Source organism: Tripterygium wilfordii, chromosome 1 (genome assembly GCF_013401445.1).
Source record: "Tripterygium wilfordii isolate XIE 37 chromosome 1, ASM1340144v1, whole genome shotgun sequence".
NCBI lineage: Eukaryota > Viridiplantae > Streptophyta > Magnoliopsida > Celastrales > Celastraceae > Tripterygium > Tripterygium wilfordii.
This window is the reverse complement of record NC_052232.1, coordinates 941,048-958,322: the sequence shown is the minus strand read 5'-3', so window position 1 is coordinate 958,322 and position 17,275 is coordinate 941,048. Positions and strand designations below refer to the sequence as shown.

General features: G+C 38.1%; 3 protein-coding genes across 10 annotated transcripts; all 3 read right to left on the bottom strand.

Moving 5' to 3' along the window:
• Positions 1 to 1,182: 1,182 nt before the first annotated feature.
• LOC119999863 (serine/threonine-protein kinase RUNKEL-like) lies at positions 1,183 to 9,071 on the bottom strand. 7 transcript variants are annotated; one of them, XM_038847672.1, is made up of 12 exons: positions 8,806 to 8,852; positions 8,621 to 8,710; positions 8,184 to 8,374; positions 7,574 to 7,626; positions 7,352 to 7,427; positions 6,385 to 6,446; positions 6,202 to 6,280; positions 6,053 to 6,112; positions 4,301 to 5,956; positions 3,151 to 4,020; positions 1,569 to 2,701; positions 1,183 to 1,487 (listed from the first exon to the last, which is right to left on the bottom strand). In XM_038847672.1, exons 5-11 carry the CDS (start codon positions 7,367 to 7,369, stop codon positions 1,589 to 1,591), a joined length of 3,858 nt encoding a protein of 1,285 aa, XP_038703600.1. In that variant the 5' UTR covers positions 7,370 to 7,427; positions 7,574 to 7,626; positions 8,184 to 8,374; positions 8,621 to 8,710; positions 8,806 to 8,852; the 3' UTR covers positions 1,183 to 1,487; positions 1,569 to 1,588. The 7 variants fall into 7 exon arrangements, 6 of the variants coding, with proteins under 6 accessions (XP_038703600.1, XP_038703618.1, XP_038703583.1 ...); XM_038847690.1 differs by having other exon boundaries at positions 6,399 to 6,446; XR_005468517.1 differs by lacking the exon at positions 8,184 to 8,374 and having other exon boundaries at positions 1,251 to 1,320; positions 1,416 to 1,487; positions 8,806 to 9,071.
• Positions 9,072 to 10,876: 1,805 nt separating this feature from the next.
• Positions 10,877 to 12,904, bottom strand: LOC119997173 (F-box/kelch-repeat protein At3g06240-like). 2 transcript variants are annotated; one of them, XM_038844034.1, is made up of 2 exons: positions 11,401 to 12,904; positions 10,877 to 11,363 (listed from the first exon to the last, which is right to left on the bottom strand). In XM_038844034.1, the coding sequence occupies exons 1-2, from the start codon at positions 12,340 to 12,342 to the stop codon at positions 11,292 to 11,294; spliced, it is 1,014 nt and encodes a 337-aa protein (XP_038699962.1). In that variant the 5' UTR covers positions 12,343 to 12,904; the 3' UTR covers positions 10,877 to 11,291. The 2 variants fall into 2 exon arrangements, with proteins under 2 accessions (XP_038699962.1, XP_038699953.1); XM_038844025.1 differs by having other exon boundaries at positions 10,877 to 11,368; positions 11,406 to 12,904.
• A 111-nt stretch (positions 12,905 to 13,015) lies between these two features.
• On the bottom strand, positions 13,016 to 16,101 carry LOC119997167 (inactive beta-amylase 9). The gene is made up of 3 exons (XM_038844011.1): positions 15,551 to 16,101; positions 14,219 to 14,701; positions 13,016 to 14,129 (listed from the first exon to the last, which is right to left on the bottom strand). The coding sequence occupies exons 1-3, from the start codon at positions 15,794 to 15,796 to the stop codon at positions 13,251 to 13,253; spliced, it is 1,608 nt and encodes a 535-aa protein (XP_038699939.1). The 5' UTR covers positions 15,797 to 16,101; the 3' UTR covers positions 13,016 to 13,250.
• Positions 16,102 to 17,275: the final 1,174 nt, after the last annotated feature.

Genomic DNA, 17,275 nt, shown 5'->3' with positions numbered 1-17,275 from the left:
AGTGTTGGGTTGCACAAAAGATTGGTTTTCCCCTCTCTAAAGCCTGCTTGGGTCTTTGGTTGTATTTACAGTTAATTTCACTCTGAACTTGTGTAGAAGGATTTGAAGAATATGATGAGGAGGAGGATGAATGGGGATACTCTTTTATATGAAAGCTGAAAAGTATTTCATGTCTGTGAACATGATAATATCAAGCATGAAATTGTGTTTAGTGAAGTCTCTCTATCACATTCTTTACCGGTTGATTTGGTAACACCCATAATTACTAGCAATGCGGCTGCACTTCGGGGCGGGCTTATTAAAACCCAGCCAAGCGAAAGCTCCTTCACCCTTGCGATTACGATTACTTTTGATTTTTTCACTCATGTGGTAAACCTCAAAAAACTTTTTTGAAATTAGTCTGGGAAGACGATGATGAACCCATCCCCAAGTTTTGGGCCTTCTTGGTTGTGTCGTTGTTGCACAAACTTCTTACACAAAATCCACAAGAAAGGCAAAGACCAAAATGTAATTGGTAGATCACTGTCTGATCGTCAGAAAAACTATATTGCAGAGTAACCCAAATCATGCTTAACTTGGTGCGCATCACATGAATGTGCAGTAGGAATAAGTTTTCCTCAAAACCATGCGTCACCGGCAATTCACAGAAGGCATCCAAATCTTCTTCTAGTCACAGTACATTTGATGCAATTGGTGTTAGTTACAGAAGAAACCCCATAATCATCTCCCTATACAAGAATGTAACCAATCTATCAGATGACAGGAGGATACTGACTGCAGAACATATAATTTAAACAATTATTAGTAGATAAAAGTAGATATCAGAATATTGAAAAGAATAACAATGTAAGAAACACGAAGAAGGGAGCTAACTTCATGGAGCCCACCACAATTCGAGCTGCTGCAGGGGAAGCAGGGAGTAACCCAGAAGGGCGAAAACGCAGACTCAGGTCCTGGTGCACCAAACTCATCAGGATTAGGAGGGCTCGGATCGGAGGAGATGGTGGGAATGGAAGAAGCCATTGGTGGCACCACTCAGGAATGGACAATAGTGGGGCAATGTCTGGGGTCAATTCTTGAAATGGAGACACTGGAGGAGAATTTAGAACTAATGGTGAAGCTGAAATGGTGGAGGCTTTTGAATTTATCATGGAAGCTATAGTTGGGAAACTTAAGAAGGCCATGAAAGATATGAGTAGCAAAGAGCAACCAAAACATTGGCATCTTATTTCTGGTATATGGAGTGGAGGAGGTAATGCCACAGATAGATTGCTAGGAGGACGACACTGCGAAGATGCCAAAGTCGTGGAATAAACCTTCCTGCCACATTTGCAGTATGTTTGCAAACCAAAGCAGTCAAATCCTAAGTAGTGTGGAGGGTAAAATGTCCTGAACTTTGATAAAGCAAAACTTACTTTGTAACAGAGCTAAATGCTGAATATAAGGCTTTCATGCCCTTTCGTAAGCCTCAATTAATTCCAAACAACCTGCAAATGAACAAGACAATCAACAATTTTTTAATTTATGTTTTCAAAATATAAATTAAATCAATAAAGAAACGAACATACATGATACAACATCAGCAACTTCATATGCAGCGAGGCAGCCGCAGTAACTCCAAGGACACAATAGAAGCATCGCTGGCTAAAGGTATATCTGAAGTTTTCAACTCAGAAACAATAGCTTCAATCCTTGAAATCTCCAACTTAGATATCGACAGTATCATAGCATGTGAGAAATACTGCCGACATGAATAACCAAGAGCATGCAGCATCCGCTGCAAAAGTAGGTGAGGGATGCCCCTGCACCAGGACTCGAGAATGGCATTAACTTTCCGAAGATTAGTTAGGAAACCAGTTACAGCTTCCCTTGGAGCTGCCTTAAGCAACAATACCACACATTCAGAAGCTATATCTGCGACATTTACTTCACGAGATGCACTCAACTCCAGCAGGACACCAACATTGCCACCAAAGTCCATAATATCTCTTATGCATTGCTGCTGATCAAATGCACCCTTTGCTTCAGAAGAACCATGATCTAAGAGCATTGGTTCTTTACTGTAGATGAATCCTTTTCTACTGCCCAGTGAACGTAGAAGGAAAGCTCTACACAGGCATAGAGTTGGCTCAAGAAAATCTTCCATATCCTTTGCATATACAAACTCCAACAGGTTTCCTATCCTTCTAACAACTTTCAATTGAGAAAGTATGTTGGTTTCCATTTCAGGAGCTGATGCCAAAGCCAGACAGAGCTTAACATTATTCACATTTGCACTTGACAGATCACCAAGCAAAAACTCATAGCATTGTTGGACTGTCTTCAGATGCAGAATGTCCCTAATTTTGATATAATCAAACTCAATGAGCATAACAAGTAGTTTCTGAGCATACATAGGAATGGGATCTTCATCTTCAATGAAGATGGGGTACAGAGGAAGGAAATGAATATTGGCAATAACCTTCAAAGCTTCTACTCTCTGCTCATCTTCAAAAGGTTCATTCAAAAATATGACCATCACATCAAATAAAATTTTGAGGCATAGAAATCTGGCATCACCGTCCTTGTTGTCCTTGTACAGAATGGCCAAACTGGGGAGAATCTCTCGTATAAAAGTCTCAGAGTGATCAATAATTACAGGGGAATCCTCAGAAATAGACTCAAGGATTCGAAGAAGTGTTATCTGGAAATCATCCCTACCCTGAAAATTTATGAGAAGGGAATGTTGTGTATCAATATGTTGCCAACACCAGTGCTAAAATTTATTCCACTTTGTATGGTTCACAGCAGTCACAAGCATAGCGTCCACACAAGACATATAATTATCATTTTAGACACAGATACATCTATATATATAACAAGACAAGTTCAGCAGTGTCAGCTTCCTAGTCAATTAAGAAAAGGTGTGAACTCAATAAAAACCAAACAATGCTTAATTACTGATTACTTTTAGGGAAAAAATGTATATTATATGGGGGACACATTCACCACTAACAACACTATTTTCAGCAACAACACCCCACCCCCAGCCAAAAAAAGAGAAACTGTTGCAAGCAACCCTGCATCATTTCATGTTTTAGTCCGTTGACAGTTATGAGGATATATATATATGGCTAATTACCTACAGAGCATCCAGTTGCAGCTACCCACCTGAAATGTGGTCTCCACAACTTTGACCAAATTCGCCAACTGCTGCAGGACCTGATGACTCACCAATCTGTGCTTGAAGGATGAGCTCCCAAGAAGATGAAGAACAACAGGAAATACATTAATGTTGGTCTTTGGAGCAGCTCGACTGGACAGGGCAGGCATCTGTGCATGCCGCCTTCCTCCCATAATTTGTTGGATATCCCCAGTTATAGTGTCCAATAAAATGGGCACTGTAGATGCCACTACATGCACAAATGCGTTGAGGCACTGTTGCACATGGCTGTCCTTTTCTTTAACAAGCCTGTCCACTGCAGAGAGTAGCCTTGCACTGCAAAAAAAGTGTGGCAGCCACCGCCTTCCATTCTTACAAAGGAGAGCCACACAGACAAGTGCCTTTCCCCTCAAAACTTCACTTCCCTGCTCTATAAGGGACACTAGATATGGGACCAAATTCTTATCTTCCACCAGGGGTAGCATATATCGTCCTAAATTGGTGGACATATGGCTCCCAAGCAACGCCATGCTTAGAAGGTTCAAACTAATTTGCTGCTCACGAGGACTGCCCTTGACAAGGGAAGAAGCTACGTCCTTGAAAGAAAGTTTATCTACAACTAACTGAGTGCTAGGGGGGTTGAAACGAACAAGGCGAGCCAGACATGATCCAGCAGTAAGCCTTATGCTCTCTTGTTTTCCTGGAGCTCTATATATGTAACAAAGGTTAGTAATTACATCCTGGCTAGTAAAACGAGCAGCCCACTGCCCTCCTTGGCTGCAGATATTTTCTATTGTCCTCAATGCATAGAGCTGAGTTATGTCATCCTCTCCTTTTCGCAAAACTGATGATACCAATGAAACCAATGAATTAGGAACCTGGAGAGCGCAAATTTATGTTATTAGGAAAGAAATCAGAGTAAGAAACGCAGAAGAGAAAACTAAATGTAAATGCATATTGGACAATCATATCCAGCAGTAAAAGCTCCCTCAAAACATTCAACGGAGTGGATAAAGAAGAAAGAATTCTACTGAACATAGCATACTGAAAGGTGTAAAAGTCACATAGAATAACTAATATTCAGGAAGGGAAGAATTTTAACTTAATACCATTCAGCACAGAAAACAAGAAGGCTACAAGAATAAGGTAGGAACTAACCTGCCAGCCACTTGCAGACCGGCTATCCTTTGATGGAGATTCCAGTGGATGATTCTCTCTAGCATGCTCATTCTGAGTGGATATATAAAACAGCAATTCACCCAAAGCAGCCATTGAAAATCTCCTGACTTTTTCTTGCTTGTCTCTAAGGCCATCACATAGTGACCCTAAAATTCCAGAATTTGCCAAGTTATCCTCAATAAAAGTCGAATGTCGAATCAACAAACCAATCAATGAGGCAAGTTGAACACGTAAAGCCGACGTCTTGGATAGTCGAAGCATTTTAACAAGCAATGGCATTATTGGCCCATTGGTCAAGATATTGGCCGCATCTGCATTGTTACTTAGCATCTCAAGGTATCTTATCAGATTCTGCTTCTCCCCAACACTACTGTTCCTACTGAAAATGGCTATGATTTTGTTGTTGAGTGACCCCAGCTGGTCCTTCGACGTCTTCACAAAATCAGACGCTTGTAGTGCCTCAAACGGAAGAGAAGGCATTGCCTCCAACATTTTATCAGCTTTTCTATTGGGCATCACGGGTCTGACCGAACTATCAGATGGATGCCAAAGAACCTGAGAAAGGTTGTTAGCCGATTTTGATGTTTCAGAATCAACAACTGATCCTGAACTTTCTTTAATTATCTGAGCTTTGAGTTGAGGACTGACACTGGATGGACTAGTAGCCAAATTCACATGCTCAGAGGAAGACTCTTGTTCATTTGTTCTAGATTCATCTGAAGCAGGTATATTAACAGGTGTGGTATCGAACTGGTTTATGTTATCATCCACCTCATCCACTTTGCCTTGATTCTGATATTGGCCTGATGATTTGCATTCAGGAGTATTAGATGTGTTATCCGCCACCTCACTTTCATCATGTGCTTCATCCTCCATGTTTTCACTAAAATCCAATTCCATATCAGTATTCTCAATTTTGACTTCGGCATCATTCTCAGAACCATTAGCCAAGGGCCTCCTGTAGTTTTCTCTCTCATTTTCCTTCTGTAAGTTTGATTTTGCTATTCTTGACAATCTTAATACGTTGACACGCTGAGTTGCACAGGAAGGATCTCTCAGCTTGTCCTCAATTCCTTTTCCAGAAGCCTTGTGTTGAATTTTTCTGCCACTTGCTGTACCCTTAGCTGGTGTCACATTGCCTCTTGCTCCTAACACAGAATTCTCATTGTGTTTCGTTGGACCTTTCATATCTTTCTCCCGATGTCTAGGAGGGGTCTTGTTTTGGGAGGATCTATCTCCATTATGCTCTGGCAGACAAGGCTTAGCATACCTCTCTATCATATTATCAAAAGCAGGCTGAGGAGGAAGAGGCACAGGATGGATTTTAGCCTGCAAGAAAGCATGTCCACATAATTCGGCCCATCGTATTCTTTCAGCGGGATCTTTTACCAGGAGAGAATTGATTAGATTGACAAAAGTATGGGTTGGAGCATCAGGGAGAGGAGGAGTTGGATCTGAGATGATGGATTTCACAAGCTGCGTAAATTCACTTCCCACAAAAGGAGGCCTTCCTGTGTAACACTCATATAGAACACAACCGAGGGCCCAAAAATCAGATGCATAAGAATGAACACCTCCATCCTCAAAAAGCTCAGGAGCCATATAACAAGGCGTTCCACGTTTTGCTTGTGGCAGCTAAGTAGGAGCACAAAGTATAAGTTACAAAGCAGTGCAAGTTTATGACACTATACATACAGATGTGCATGCAAAATTATTGTCAAAAACACCTACCACCGAAGAGGGAATCTTAGAAATATCGCTCAGTTTCCTTGCCAACCCAAAATCGCATAGCTGCATTGCAGAAAATGTATAGGTATTTGATTTACAAACATAGCAGTACAATGACCATTTACCTTACAATTAAAAAAATGAATATGTACCTTTGTATGTCCATTCTCATCTAGTAGGATGTTTGATGGTTTTAAATCACAATAGATGATTCCTTTTGAATGTAGGAACCTGATATAAATGATGGTTATTATTGACTAGCTAAGAAAGAAAGAAAAGAAGAAGCAACAAGTTTAAAGTTGGGGGGGAGAGAGAGAGAGAGAGTGAGTGACTACTGCAAAGCGCTGACAAGGTCATAGGCAAGATCATGAATTGAATCTTCAGGTAGCTTGCCATCCTGAAAATCATCTACAAAATATCAAGAATACAATTCTGAAAATGCATAAGATACTACATTTACCAGCACTGAAAGTCTGAACTATTATCCATTTTCAGAACACGAAATCTTTGAGTAAACTTTTAAATCCCATCCAAACATGTTATACCAGTTATGAGAACATCTTTAACCTTTACAAGACTATTTTTTTTTCACATTTTGTTGCCACATCTCCATTGATGTGGTTTTTGACATGACTTGGAAGATGACAAAATATATAGGAATGCAAGAAAGATGCTGAAGCTAGTAGCCTACTCATGTAGATGTAAGTAAATCTTATTGTTCTCCAGGCCTAAAATAACTGTTTTAGTGAACCAAATTCAAAATATTCGAAGAAATTATGATATTTTATTGCCTATTTTTCCTGTTTGCTATGTTCAATTTTCAACAGAAACAAAAATTCAGCTCAAACAGGTCATATTTAATATTGAAATGCTAACAAAGCATAATTTCTTATTAGGTGAAGCACAGTCTGACAACAGAAATATAAGAGGCAGGACATTGGTTATACTGATCAATTAAACCCACAACACTATGTAATTTTTCTCTCATGTACATGTAACAATAACATCCTATGTTCTGACTTTTGGGCAACTTAGAGTCTTAGGCAAAGCAAACTAGCCAGCTCGATGGTCAAGTCAGTAGACTTTCAAATATGTTGACCAAAGAAAATGTTCATCTACTTAGGTGCAGCAAATTAATTAAAATTGCATGCTAAATGATGCTATACGAATGAAAGGAACAATAATTTGATGATTAATAGTATTAAGTACACAAAATATCTTAACAAAATCCACAAGTCCTAACTTGCTCTGAGACAAAAATAGGCGAAGTCTGAAAAAAATGTACAAATTATAAGAAAGTACCTGCCGCAGTAAGCTCATAAGATCTCCGCCAACACAATATTCCAAAACTAACCACAAGTGAGCAGAAGTTTCATACCTAGTGGCACACATCGAAAGGAACGCAAGATATGTAAATCCAGATTTAACTTAGTGGAAAAGGGAAAGTGAAAGTTCAAAAGAACACAATTGCATGCCACTATAACTATAAAGGAATCTTTGTTTAATCATAAAGGAAAGCCTTACCAAGAGTAAAATTTCAAGACGTTAGTGTGATCTAGAGAGTGGAGAATCCTAACCTGCAGATAATGTCCAGAAGGGGAAGCAAAAAAGAGATAAACAATAAGAAGCATCTTACATAAACCAATAATAAAACAAGGACAAAGAACACTGCCCTCAGCCTAAAGCTGTTAAGCATTTAGATATTTATTGTAATACAACTTATTAGGCCAGTAGTAAAAAAACGAGGAGCAATCATGATCTTTTGGACTAAAAAAAAGATTCTTTCCAAAGCACCCTAGTATGGGTTTTCAGGCGATGCATAGAAGTTTGTATTCTGCATCCAATTAGCGCATTGTAGACTTAGAATGCCATCTATGCATGCATTTCATATCATACTCTTCAATTACTTTAAGATGGAAAAAAAATCTCACTTGTAGCCGTAAGAATGCAAAGCATAAAGAACCAAGCACTTTGACATGCATTTCATATCATACCCTTCAATTACTGTAAGATGGAAAAAAATTCTCACTCATATCAGTAAGGATGCAAAGCATAAAGAACACTGCACTTTAACATGCATTTCATATCATACTCTTCAATTACTTTAAGATGAAAAAAAAAATAAAAATCTCACTCAGAGTAGTAAGGATGCAAAGCATAAAGAACCAAGCACTTCGACTGCCTTTCACAGTCAACCCCTTTGAGGTCACTATCATCAGTAAAAACCGTCTCAAAGCAAGAATAGTAATTGCAATAGTCTCTGTGAGGGATAATTGCTTTGTGAAGTATTTGCATCGAGATATCCACATCAATGCCACTTATGATCTGCAATTACGAGTAGCTCAAGTAATGCCTGTTCAAACTGCAAACATATACTCCCTAAACCCTCCAGAATTTCTTACATTGCTTAGCAAAAGAAACTATAGGTACTTTGATGACTACTAATAATTAACAATACAGATGCACACTGTAAACCCGTACATACTTCCAGAAACCATTTTAGCTCCAAAAAAATGGACAGGTTCACAAAATTAGCAACAAAATAGAATGGCCATAACACCTACGGCTTACTTCGTAAAGGATCTTCTTCTTGTGCGATTTATCAACGCTCTTAATAGCAAAATATTCGATAGTCTTCTTCTTCCGACCTTTGTACACAGTCTGAACAAAACATTGAACGAAGTCAGACAAATCTTGCATCAAATTCATCAATTCTTGCAGAATTGAAAGTTGGTACTAAGTTCGAACAGAATTACCGAGTATTTGCCACGGCCAATGGCTTCATATACGTGGTACTGGTTCATAATCGCTGGCTTAGCGTGCTAGGGTTTGGATTCCGAAAATTGGAAAAAACAACGCCCGGTTTCAATGAGTCGCAGAGGAAGGATCGTAGATCATGGAGAGAAAGAGAGGGTGGATAGTAGGAAGCTATGGACTATGCAGAGCTTGATTTAGGATGAGTATAGTGAGAGGGATTCAGAGATTGGTCAAATTAGGGGAGAGAGAGAGGGTGACAGTAACGGGCGGGAAATTGAATTGTATTTTGAATCCAAAACTAAAATTAAGATAAACTTGTCTCGTATAATGGACACTCGATATCTTGTTTATCAAGCACTTGAAATATAGTTTTAAGTGTCTGATGCCTATAGAACATGTCCAATGGGCACTTGAAACATATTTTTCAAGTTTCAAAAGTGAACTTTATGAAAAATTAAGAGTGTTAGAGTTCTACAAAGGATAAAAATGAACGCTTAAAACACACTTTCTTAATAATGACACTTGTTTTATAGGTTGTTGTGGAAAACGACACTTGAAATATGAAGTATGGATATAGTTGATAAATAGTGAAGAGAGATGATGAAAATGAAGATAGAGATGATGAAAAGTAAAAGAGAGATGATGGAAAAAAATAGAGAGAAAATAGAGAAATGAGTTTGAAGTGTTGGAAAGTATGAAGTGTTAATGAATAATGTATATTGTAAGACCCACTCACCCAATTAAATTATGTCACCCAGGAGAGAAGAGAAGAGAGAGAATGGTTTTGAAGTACTTGATATTTCTTTTAACATTGGAGTTGCTCTAATGGATAAAAATCCACACTTGAAATTTGTTTTAAATTTAGTGGACACTTGATATATCAAGAGTCAATTAAAAGTCAAATGTGAACCCATACAACTACACAAATTCAATATCTAGTAGTATTTTCATTTTTTTTTCTCTCCTTCCCTTAATAGACCCACACATCAACACTAAAAGAGAGTGAAGGTGAAGGTGAAGGATTTAGAGTGCTTGAGATTGTTTGCGATTGTGGGTGTGCACTTGATATTATCAACAAAAAAAAATTAATTTTGGGAAATATGGAGTGTGGACACAACTACGAGAGCTCCCCATTAGAGTTGCTCTTAATGACTGACTAGAAATCAAAAGTGTAAAATGATGTTTTTTTATTATTTTCCGAATCGTAAGTTGACAATATGGAGAAGCACGAGTAGCTCATCAAAAGTGTAAAATGATGTTTTTTTTATTATTTTCGAATCTTAAGTTGGCAATATGGAGAAATATGAGTAGCTCAAATGGTACTCATGTATATGGTATCTCATAGAGGTCTCGAGTTCGAGTCTCCCATCGCCTTCCCCTGTAACAAAAAAATAAAATAAAATAAAAAAAGCGTGGGCAATATGAATTTGGCAATTTTACAATGAACTATTTGAACTTTATCCCAGACTCTAGTATATCAAACAGACTTTGCTGCTCAGACCCCTTCAACGGCAGAAGGCTCATTTGTTAACTTGGGCTTTCCAAACTTTGTTCTTGTCCAGCTAAACAAGGAGTACATAATTTAACTACATAGCTCAGAACAGTTTCCCCTCCAGAATCAGATTTCTCCATATTTCAAGCAGTCTTTCATTCATCAAACATCAAGGATATCAGAGTAAATTGTTTTCTAACTACAATAAAACTCTGAAAGATAAAGCCAAAAATCAAGAACATAAAACTTCATTTCTTCACTAAAAAGATGTGTTCTACTATTATTCTGCTCAAAGCACCTACCCACTCCAACCAAGAACTTTTGTGATCACAAGCATGAAATCAAAAATTGCAATGACTATTATGACCCATTAACAAAAACAACAGAATTCCCGCTCGACTAAAGGATTATAACCTAAACAAAGTAGCTCTAAAAAGTTCTAAAGGTTTACCAGGGCAGGACATATATATGAGTTTCTTTTTCTAGTTTGTCTTTGCTTCATTGAGAATTGTTAATCCTTAATACTAAGGGTGTCTTGCAATTCCTCCATTGAACAATATTCACATAAAAGCCAAAAATTCAGAACCAAGGATTAGAGCAGAATCATTTGATGCAATCTTCACATAACTGCTCATGTTAATTGCTGCAACAAGATAACAATACAATTATAGCCAACCAGGGACTTGAAAGAACACAAGCAAAAAATGAAAATTAGTAACAATTGTATCCACAGTCCAGCAAATGAACATCACAGAAAAGAAGCTTACAGTAAGATCCCAAAAAGGGAACTGAAAGGCATGCCATATGTCTTCAAATGCAAGACAGAGTTCTCTTTTAATGTTCTTCCTTGATCCTTCATTAGGAGTTGTTGATCCTCAATGGCTCTTTGATTTCGGGATTCTTGTCAAACTCGTCTACCATTGATTGGAACAAGACTCTCTTCATATTTTATAACTTGCAACAGACAATAATACCCAAGAAGTGGAAGGTTCCTCAACTGTTTGGTAGGGCCGTCATACAAGACCAGCTGCCCCTCATCATTTGCCAGAAACAATCCGCCATTCTTCCAAAATGCTATCGGCCTCTCGACTCCTGAAAGGGGTCCAATACTCACTTGTTTCACCCAAGACTCCTTGACACCATGTTGAGTCATCACCCATATATCAAAGCATTTCTCCATATCCTCATCTGGGCAAAGCACTAGCGAAAGATTTTCATTCATGAAATCCAAGACAGAAAAACCAGACATCTCCAAATTTGAGGGCAGTGGCAGTTTTTCAAACACTTCATTGGCCATGTCAAACGACAAGATGCATTGAGGATCCGACACTGGATCCCGATAACTAACGCCAGCCCCCAACCAATAAGAAACTCCATCCTTGTAAGTGTTGTAAATGTGATAAGCGCCAAACCGTGGAAAAACATCCACAATGGGAATCACTCGCCAAGAATCACTCTCTAGAGAGAATAACTCAACCTGATCAATTGAAGCTGAAGGATAACTAGCAAACCTTAACACCTTGTAATCTTTAGTTCTGTGATCGAAACCAAACCCAATATCGCCATAAGAGTCTAGAAATGTAGAGACTGGCTTCAAGTTGGTCAAAGGTAGAGTCTTCATTTCTTTTGTAGCAGGATTCCAGAGGATAATATCCTCACACTTTGGCCAACGTTCATAAACACAGAGTATGCCATTAATTGGACCACAAACCGCAAAGCATTTACAGCATCCATCATTGGATCCGTGTAGTGTTGGCATGGGAATGGTTTCTGATAGAGGGATCGTATTTCCACAATCAAGTTTGAGAGTTGTGATGGTTGCTTCATAATTATTTACTTCATCATTGTACGTCACAAAGACGGTGCCGATACCTTCATCGAGAATAATTTGTTTCCGATGGTGCTTGGAGACAAAATTAGGGTTTCCGATAAGATTACACCAAGGTCTCGAAACGCACCGGAATCGCTTCAGCGACTTCACCGGAAGGCCAGCGACAATGTCAATCACCAAATCTTCCGGAAAAAATATGCTCAAGCACGCCATGCCAGCTTCACAGCTTTCAAGTTTCAACTCTTTGTTTGCTTTACCCTTCAGAAGCCGCACCACATCGCCACAGCTGTAGCACTGATTACGGCGTGGTATGTAAATTAGGGTTTAAGAAACGTTTGTGTTTGAACATAACAGGAAAAGTAGAGAGAGAACCAACGAAGAAGAACAGTCAGTCACAGCGGAGAAACTGGACTGGACTTTGGTCCGGGCCAGAAGAGAAACTGGATCAACGAGGCCTGATGAAGTTCACATGTGCTTTTTGAGGCCCATTAGTGTGCTTTGGTTTGATTTTCTTCCTTTCCTACAAATTATTTTGTTCTTTTTCTTGTTTTAATTTAATTGCATATATAATACATAGCTCTTCTTTTTCTTGTTCTTAATTTAATTGCATATATAATACATAGCTCCTGCTCCTTTATGTCCTTTGAACAGTTGAGTGAGCGTAAATTTCGAGAGACTTGAATAATTTGCACCATGCTGACCGCAAGTAAGACTGAACCGATTACTTGTCTGAAACTCATGTGAGTAGGAACTTGAAAGTGGGACAACCCCATGGAACCAGGATTCCACAGAAATATCCTAATTGATTTATTCTAACTCTTGATGTGTACGGAAAGATAACCAATTAAAATATTGTCAAGTGGTAAACGAAAGAATGCACACAGGATGCAAGAAAAACCAATACTGTTCTGCATCTATAATATGGGCACAATAAGCCAAACTTCTTTGTGTAATGGAAACTAATTATCCTTCCCAAAGCTAAAACCAGGATATACGTTACCCCTTGTCTTATATCTGCTTCTACTATCCAGTCTATTCAATATTTCAATGTCCTTTTGATAGAACCATCGGTGCATATTGCAAATCTATATTTACATGAACATGCTTAAGCTTCTTCTTAACTAAGCAACTTGCATGTGCATTTCTGATTCTGAACTAGCACTTGAAAGTTCCTCCTCCTCAAATGGCAGATCATCTGAATGCCATGCTGGTTGATTAAGGCTCCGAACGAACTCGGTGAACGAAGGGAAATGCTCTGGTGAGAAGAAAAATGCTCCCATTCTCTGATAGGTGAACAAGTCTACCACATTCTCACCTGATAAATTTTTCTTTATTTGCTCAAACCCGCCGGGAACTCCTGAAACCGATGAATTCTGACCAGAAATTCCAACTCCATGGTTTCTGCAAGCTCTCCTGATTTGTGCAAGTAACAACTCGGGGCTCGATAGGGATCCTTGGGGTTGGTGATCATCAGACAGGTCCATTCCTGGCACTATCAGTTTGCAAGAGTTTTTCGCAAACATCTCCGCAACTGCTTCATAGCCATCTCTGTTGTTTGTGTTGTAGAAACCAGCTGTTAATTCAGAAGGATGGGACTGAGTTTTGTACCATGGGTGCAGGACTGGAACCTTTCCGCAAACTTCCACTGCAGCGTCGCTGAAAGTGGAAGAGGCGAGGGAGAGGAGACGATCTCCATGAGATAAGAGTAGGCTTGAATACCAGGAGAGGAAGAAGTCACCATATGGAGACTCCCATGATCCCCCGTTGTCCCTGAAGAAGTTGTTTGAGTTAGGTGACTCGTCATAACGAGGGACATCATGAGGACCACCAAGTCCCCATAGAGACTTTCCATTTGCTTCAGCATGTTGTTTTAAAAGGCCCAGCATGTTTTGGTCATAACACTGGAATTCTCCAGCTCCCAATAATTTGCTCCTTTTGGATTGTCCACGGGTAGAAGGATATCGAAGCTCACCCTCGGGTCCTAGACCCATTGATATGCCCTGCAAAAGCCATAAGTAGCATCAGTACACCAAATAAGTTTCAGTCTTCTTGGATATTAGATTACACGTCCATTGACCGGATTTCTTACCGTGATAGTAGAGCCCATGAAAGATGAGAATGAGGACTTGAAGTTCTCACAAAATTTCTGGTAAACTTGGATTGGAGTCTTTCCATCAAGAACAGGAAGATCATCAACAGCCAAAGACAAGCAATCTTTGTAATACTGTCCTGACCTATCTGCATAGAAGATACCAGGCTGGGAATCACCAATCCGAGATACCCACTCAGGGAGTGAGATTTTTGGCTGTGCTGAGGCATGGAAGCAAAGAGTAATATGAAGCTTGAGACCTGCTTTCTGAACCATGTCCGCAATTAAAAGGTAGCCAGACCAGTTGTACTTCCCCATAGCTTCCTTCTCAGATATTCCCCACCAAACCGGAAGCTCCACACCTTCCACTCCTAACAGCTTCAGAGCTTTTAGTCCTACCGCAATTGCTCTGGCATGATTCACCGTGTTGCACTCAGAAACTGAATCCAAGGGTAGCCCGACGAAAATTCTTACCTTATCAAGCTGTAAAGAGTAATCAAAATACATATGAAGCTGATTAGAACATGACTTATTATGTCTGATGAATAACTTAGAACACAAATGATGGAGTTTGCCGGGCACAAATATATAATCATGGACAGTGATGATCCAAGGGCAAAACTGGACTACAATTGTTGATATACACTTCAAATCGACCGGAGTGGTCCACCAAAAGAGTGATGCAAGGAAAATTACTTCCAACATATCATCAGGCCACAAAGTTCCAAACCAGTATAGGCATCTACTCGATAGCATAAATCCAACTCAAACAACTACAAAAGGCATAGCATAAATCCAAATCAAACAACTCGAAGAGGTATTGTCCTACCATGGTTTTGTTTTGGTAGAGAGAGATTGGATCATTACTTATAAACCACATCGGTGGCTTACACCTAACCAAATCAATTAAACCAATGTCATATGCGAATAAAATTTCATACTTCCTCTTTCTTTTTTAGAAAGGAACATACCACATACTTCTTAAAACAATCAAAATATACAACTTTTGGATTGCCATGACACAGCAATACCATAGAGATCACATTATCAAGAGCTTAATGACAAATTTTTACTTCATTTATATATTTATAGAACATAATGAACATTCTACTTCTGTTGTTTCCTTCAAATTCATCTTGACCAGGACAATAAAGATGATAAATCTCAAAAACATAAATCATCCACCTCAAATTAAATCAAAGCATATAACCAGTTTTTTTCTTTATAATTAATTCTAAAAAAACGTGGAATCATTTTTTTCCTTATAATCTTACCTGCTTTGACGACTAATTTTTCTCAAGAAAAAGAGTACAGAGAAAATGAAAAACATACCGATCTGGGTTTTGTAGATGTACGAAGAGAAACTCTATCAGATCGAACAGGTTCAGATTGGACAGCTCTCAAGGCTAATCGTAACCCAGCTTTTCTCCACATCGTACCTTGACCAAACCAGATTCTATCTGCTTTTCGAGACAGGATCCTCGTACTATTACAATTATTGGGAAAACAGAGATTCAATTCTCTGTAACATAAATCAGTCCTTCCCATCTGAGAGCTTCCAAACACCGAGACCTCCATATCCAAAAATTCACTCAAACTTGTATAATACACAATTTAGGCACAAACCCAGATCGTATTTATCCGGGAACAACCAAACCCAAAATGAATTTCACTCGAAATCAATATCAATATTCGCAGATCTACGATCTATACAATAGCCCACCTCAAAACTAAACCCAAAATACTTCAAAATTTGAACGAAAATCTCAATCAGAGAGAGCAATTATTATCAGCACGATATGCAGAGAACAGAAAAACAAGAGAAGAAATCGAAATCGAAGTCGTGAGCGAAGAAGAAGAGATTTTGTTGTACAAGTAGAGATATGAGAAGGGCGGGTCTTGGTTATATAATAAAGCAAGAGAACGCGCTTTTCCTTCTGAGACCAGTAACAAAAAGAGCATAAGAGAATCCACCACGTGTCACTCTCTCGCTCTGCCAAAATTTTGGCCTCATAAATTTCTGCTAAAATCCAAAACAGCTCAGGTGTTTTTTTTTTTCTTTCACTTCTTAATAATATCTACTTATCTTACGATTGAGTAACCGAGAATATCACAATACAAATTTTTCCTTTAAATATTCTATTTGAATTTAAATTTTGATTGTTAATCCCGTAAGCACAGAAGTACAAAAAAATATTTAAGTTAAAATATCTAGAGAAAATAAAAGTATATAATATAGTAGTTTAGTAACACACCTATGTGGAGGTCTTATCCAAAATAGAAATAAAGATAATGGTGTTCCTTTATAGGGGAGCAAATTCTCTTGTATTATTGTTAATTTGTTGGAGATAATATTTAATATCTTTTAATAATGATTTGATACAATGTATTTTTAAGACTCGTAGATGCATGAATGGATAACTACACCAAAATATTATTTTAAAAAAGAATTATGATTATTCCAATAGAAATACCTAGTTTTCTTAGAGATTCGGCCTATGTAATAACTTAATATTTAAAATAGGATTGGATATGATAATTGATGGAGAGATTGGATATTTGATATGATATAAATATTTTGATTTGGATGGGAAACTGGAATGGAAGAGAATCCTACTATTTTTCTTACTTCTTATCCAATCCAACCCATTTTATATCGATCATATTTGAAGATAATACAATCCATTTCAGTTTGGTCAAAAATGATTTGATGGTGTATACGGACATGATTTGGGGATTCTGTAATTCTATAAGGTTTACAATTTAGATCTAATGATGAAGAAAAAGTCATACAAGTTTAAAAAAAAAAAAAAAAAAATATTGTGTGATGTGGTACACGTCCAAAATTATTGTGTTCAAAATATAAACTCTATCATTTTAAACGAATTGCAGAATTCTCAGATCTAATGGTGAAAAAAAAGTTAGATAAATTTTAAAAATAAAAAAATAAAAACGATGTGTGATGTGATACACATCAAAAATTAATTATTGTGTTCAAAATATAAACTCTATTATTTTAAACGAATTACGGAATTCTCAGATCTCGGTGTGGACGCG

Excerpts from the sequence above, each read along its gene's own strand:
- LOC119999863 (XM_038847644.1), bottom strand. The coding sequence starts at position 8,853 with ATGAACCAGTACCACGTATATGAAGCCATTGGCCGTGGCAAATACTCG. Across the intron at positions 7,627-8,620 it reads AGAAGAAGATCCTTTACGAA|GTTAGGATTCTCCACTCTCT; the intron begins GTAAGCCGTAGG and ends CATTATCTGCAG. Across the intron at positions 2,702-3,150 it reads TTGTGGAGACCACATTTCAG|GGTAGGGATGATTTCCAGAT; the intron begins GTGGGTAGCTGC and ends ATAAATTTTCAG.
- LOC119997173 (XM_038844034.1), bottom strand. The coding sequence starts at position 12,342 with ATGGCGTGCTTGAGCATATTTTTTCCGGAAGATTTGGTGATTGACATT. Across the intron at positions 11,364-11,400 it reads TGAAACAAGTGAGTATTGGA|AGAATGGCGGATTGTTTCTG; the intron begins CCCCTTTCAGGA and ends TAGCATTTTGGA.
- LOC119997167 (XM_038844011.1), bottom strand. The coding sequence starts at position 15,796 with ATGGAGGTCTCGGTGTTTGGAAGCTCTCAGATGGGAAGGACTGATTTA. Across the intron at positions 14,702-15,550 it reads CATCTACAAAACCCAGATCG|CTTGATAAGGTAAGAATTTT; the intron begins GTATGTTTTTCA and ends TACTCTTTACAG. Across the intron at positions 14,130-14,218 it reads TCATGGGCTCTACTATCACG|GGCATATCAATGGGTCTAGG; the intron begins GTAAGAAATCCG and ends TGGCTTTTGCAG.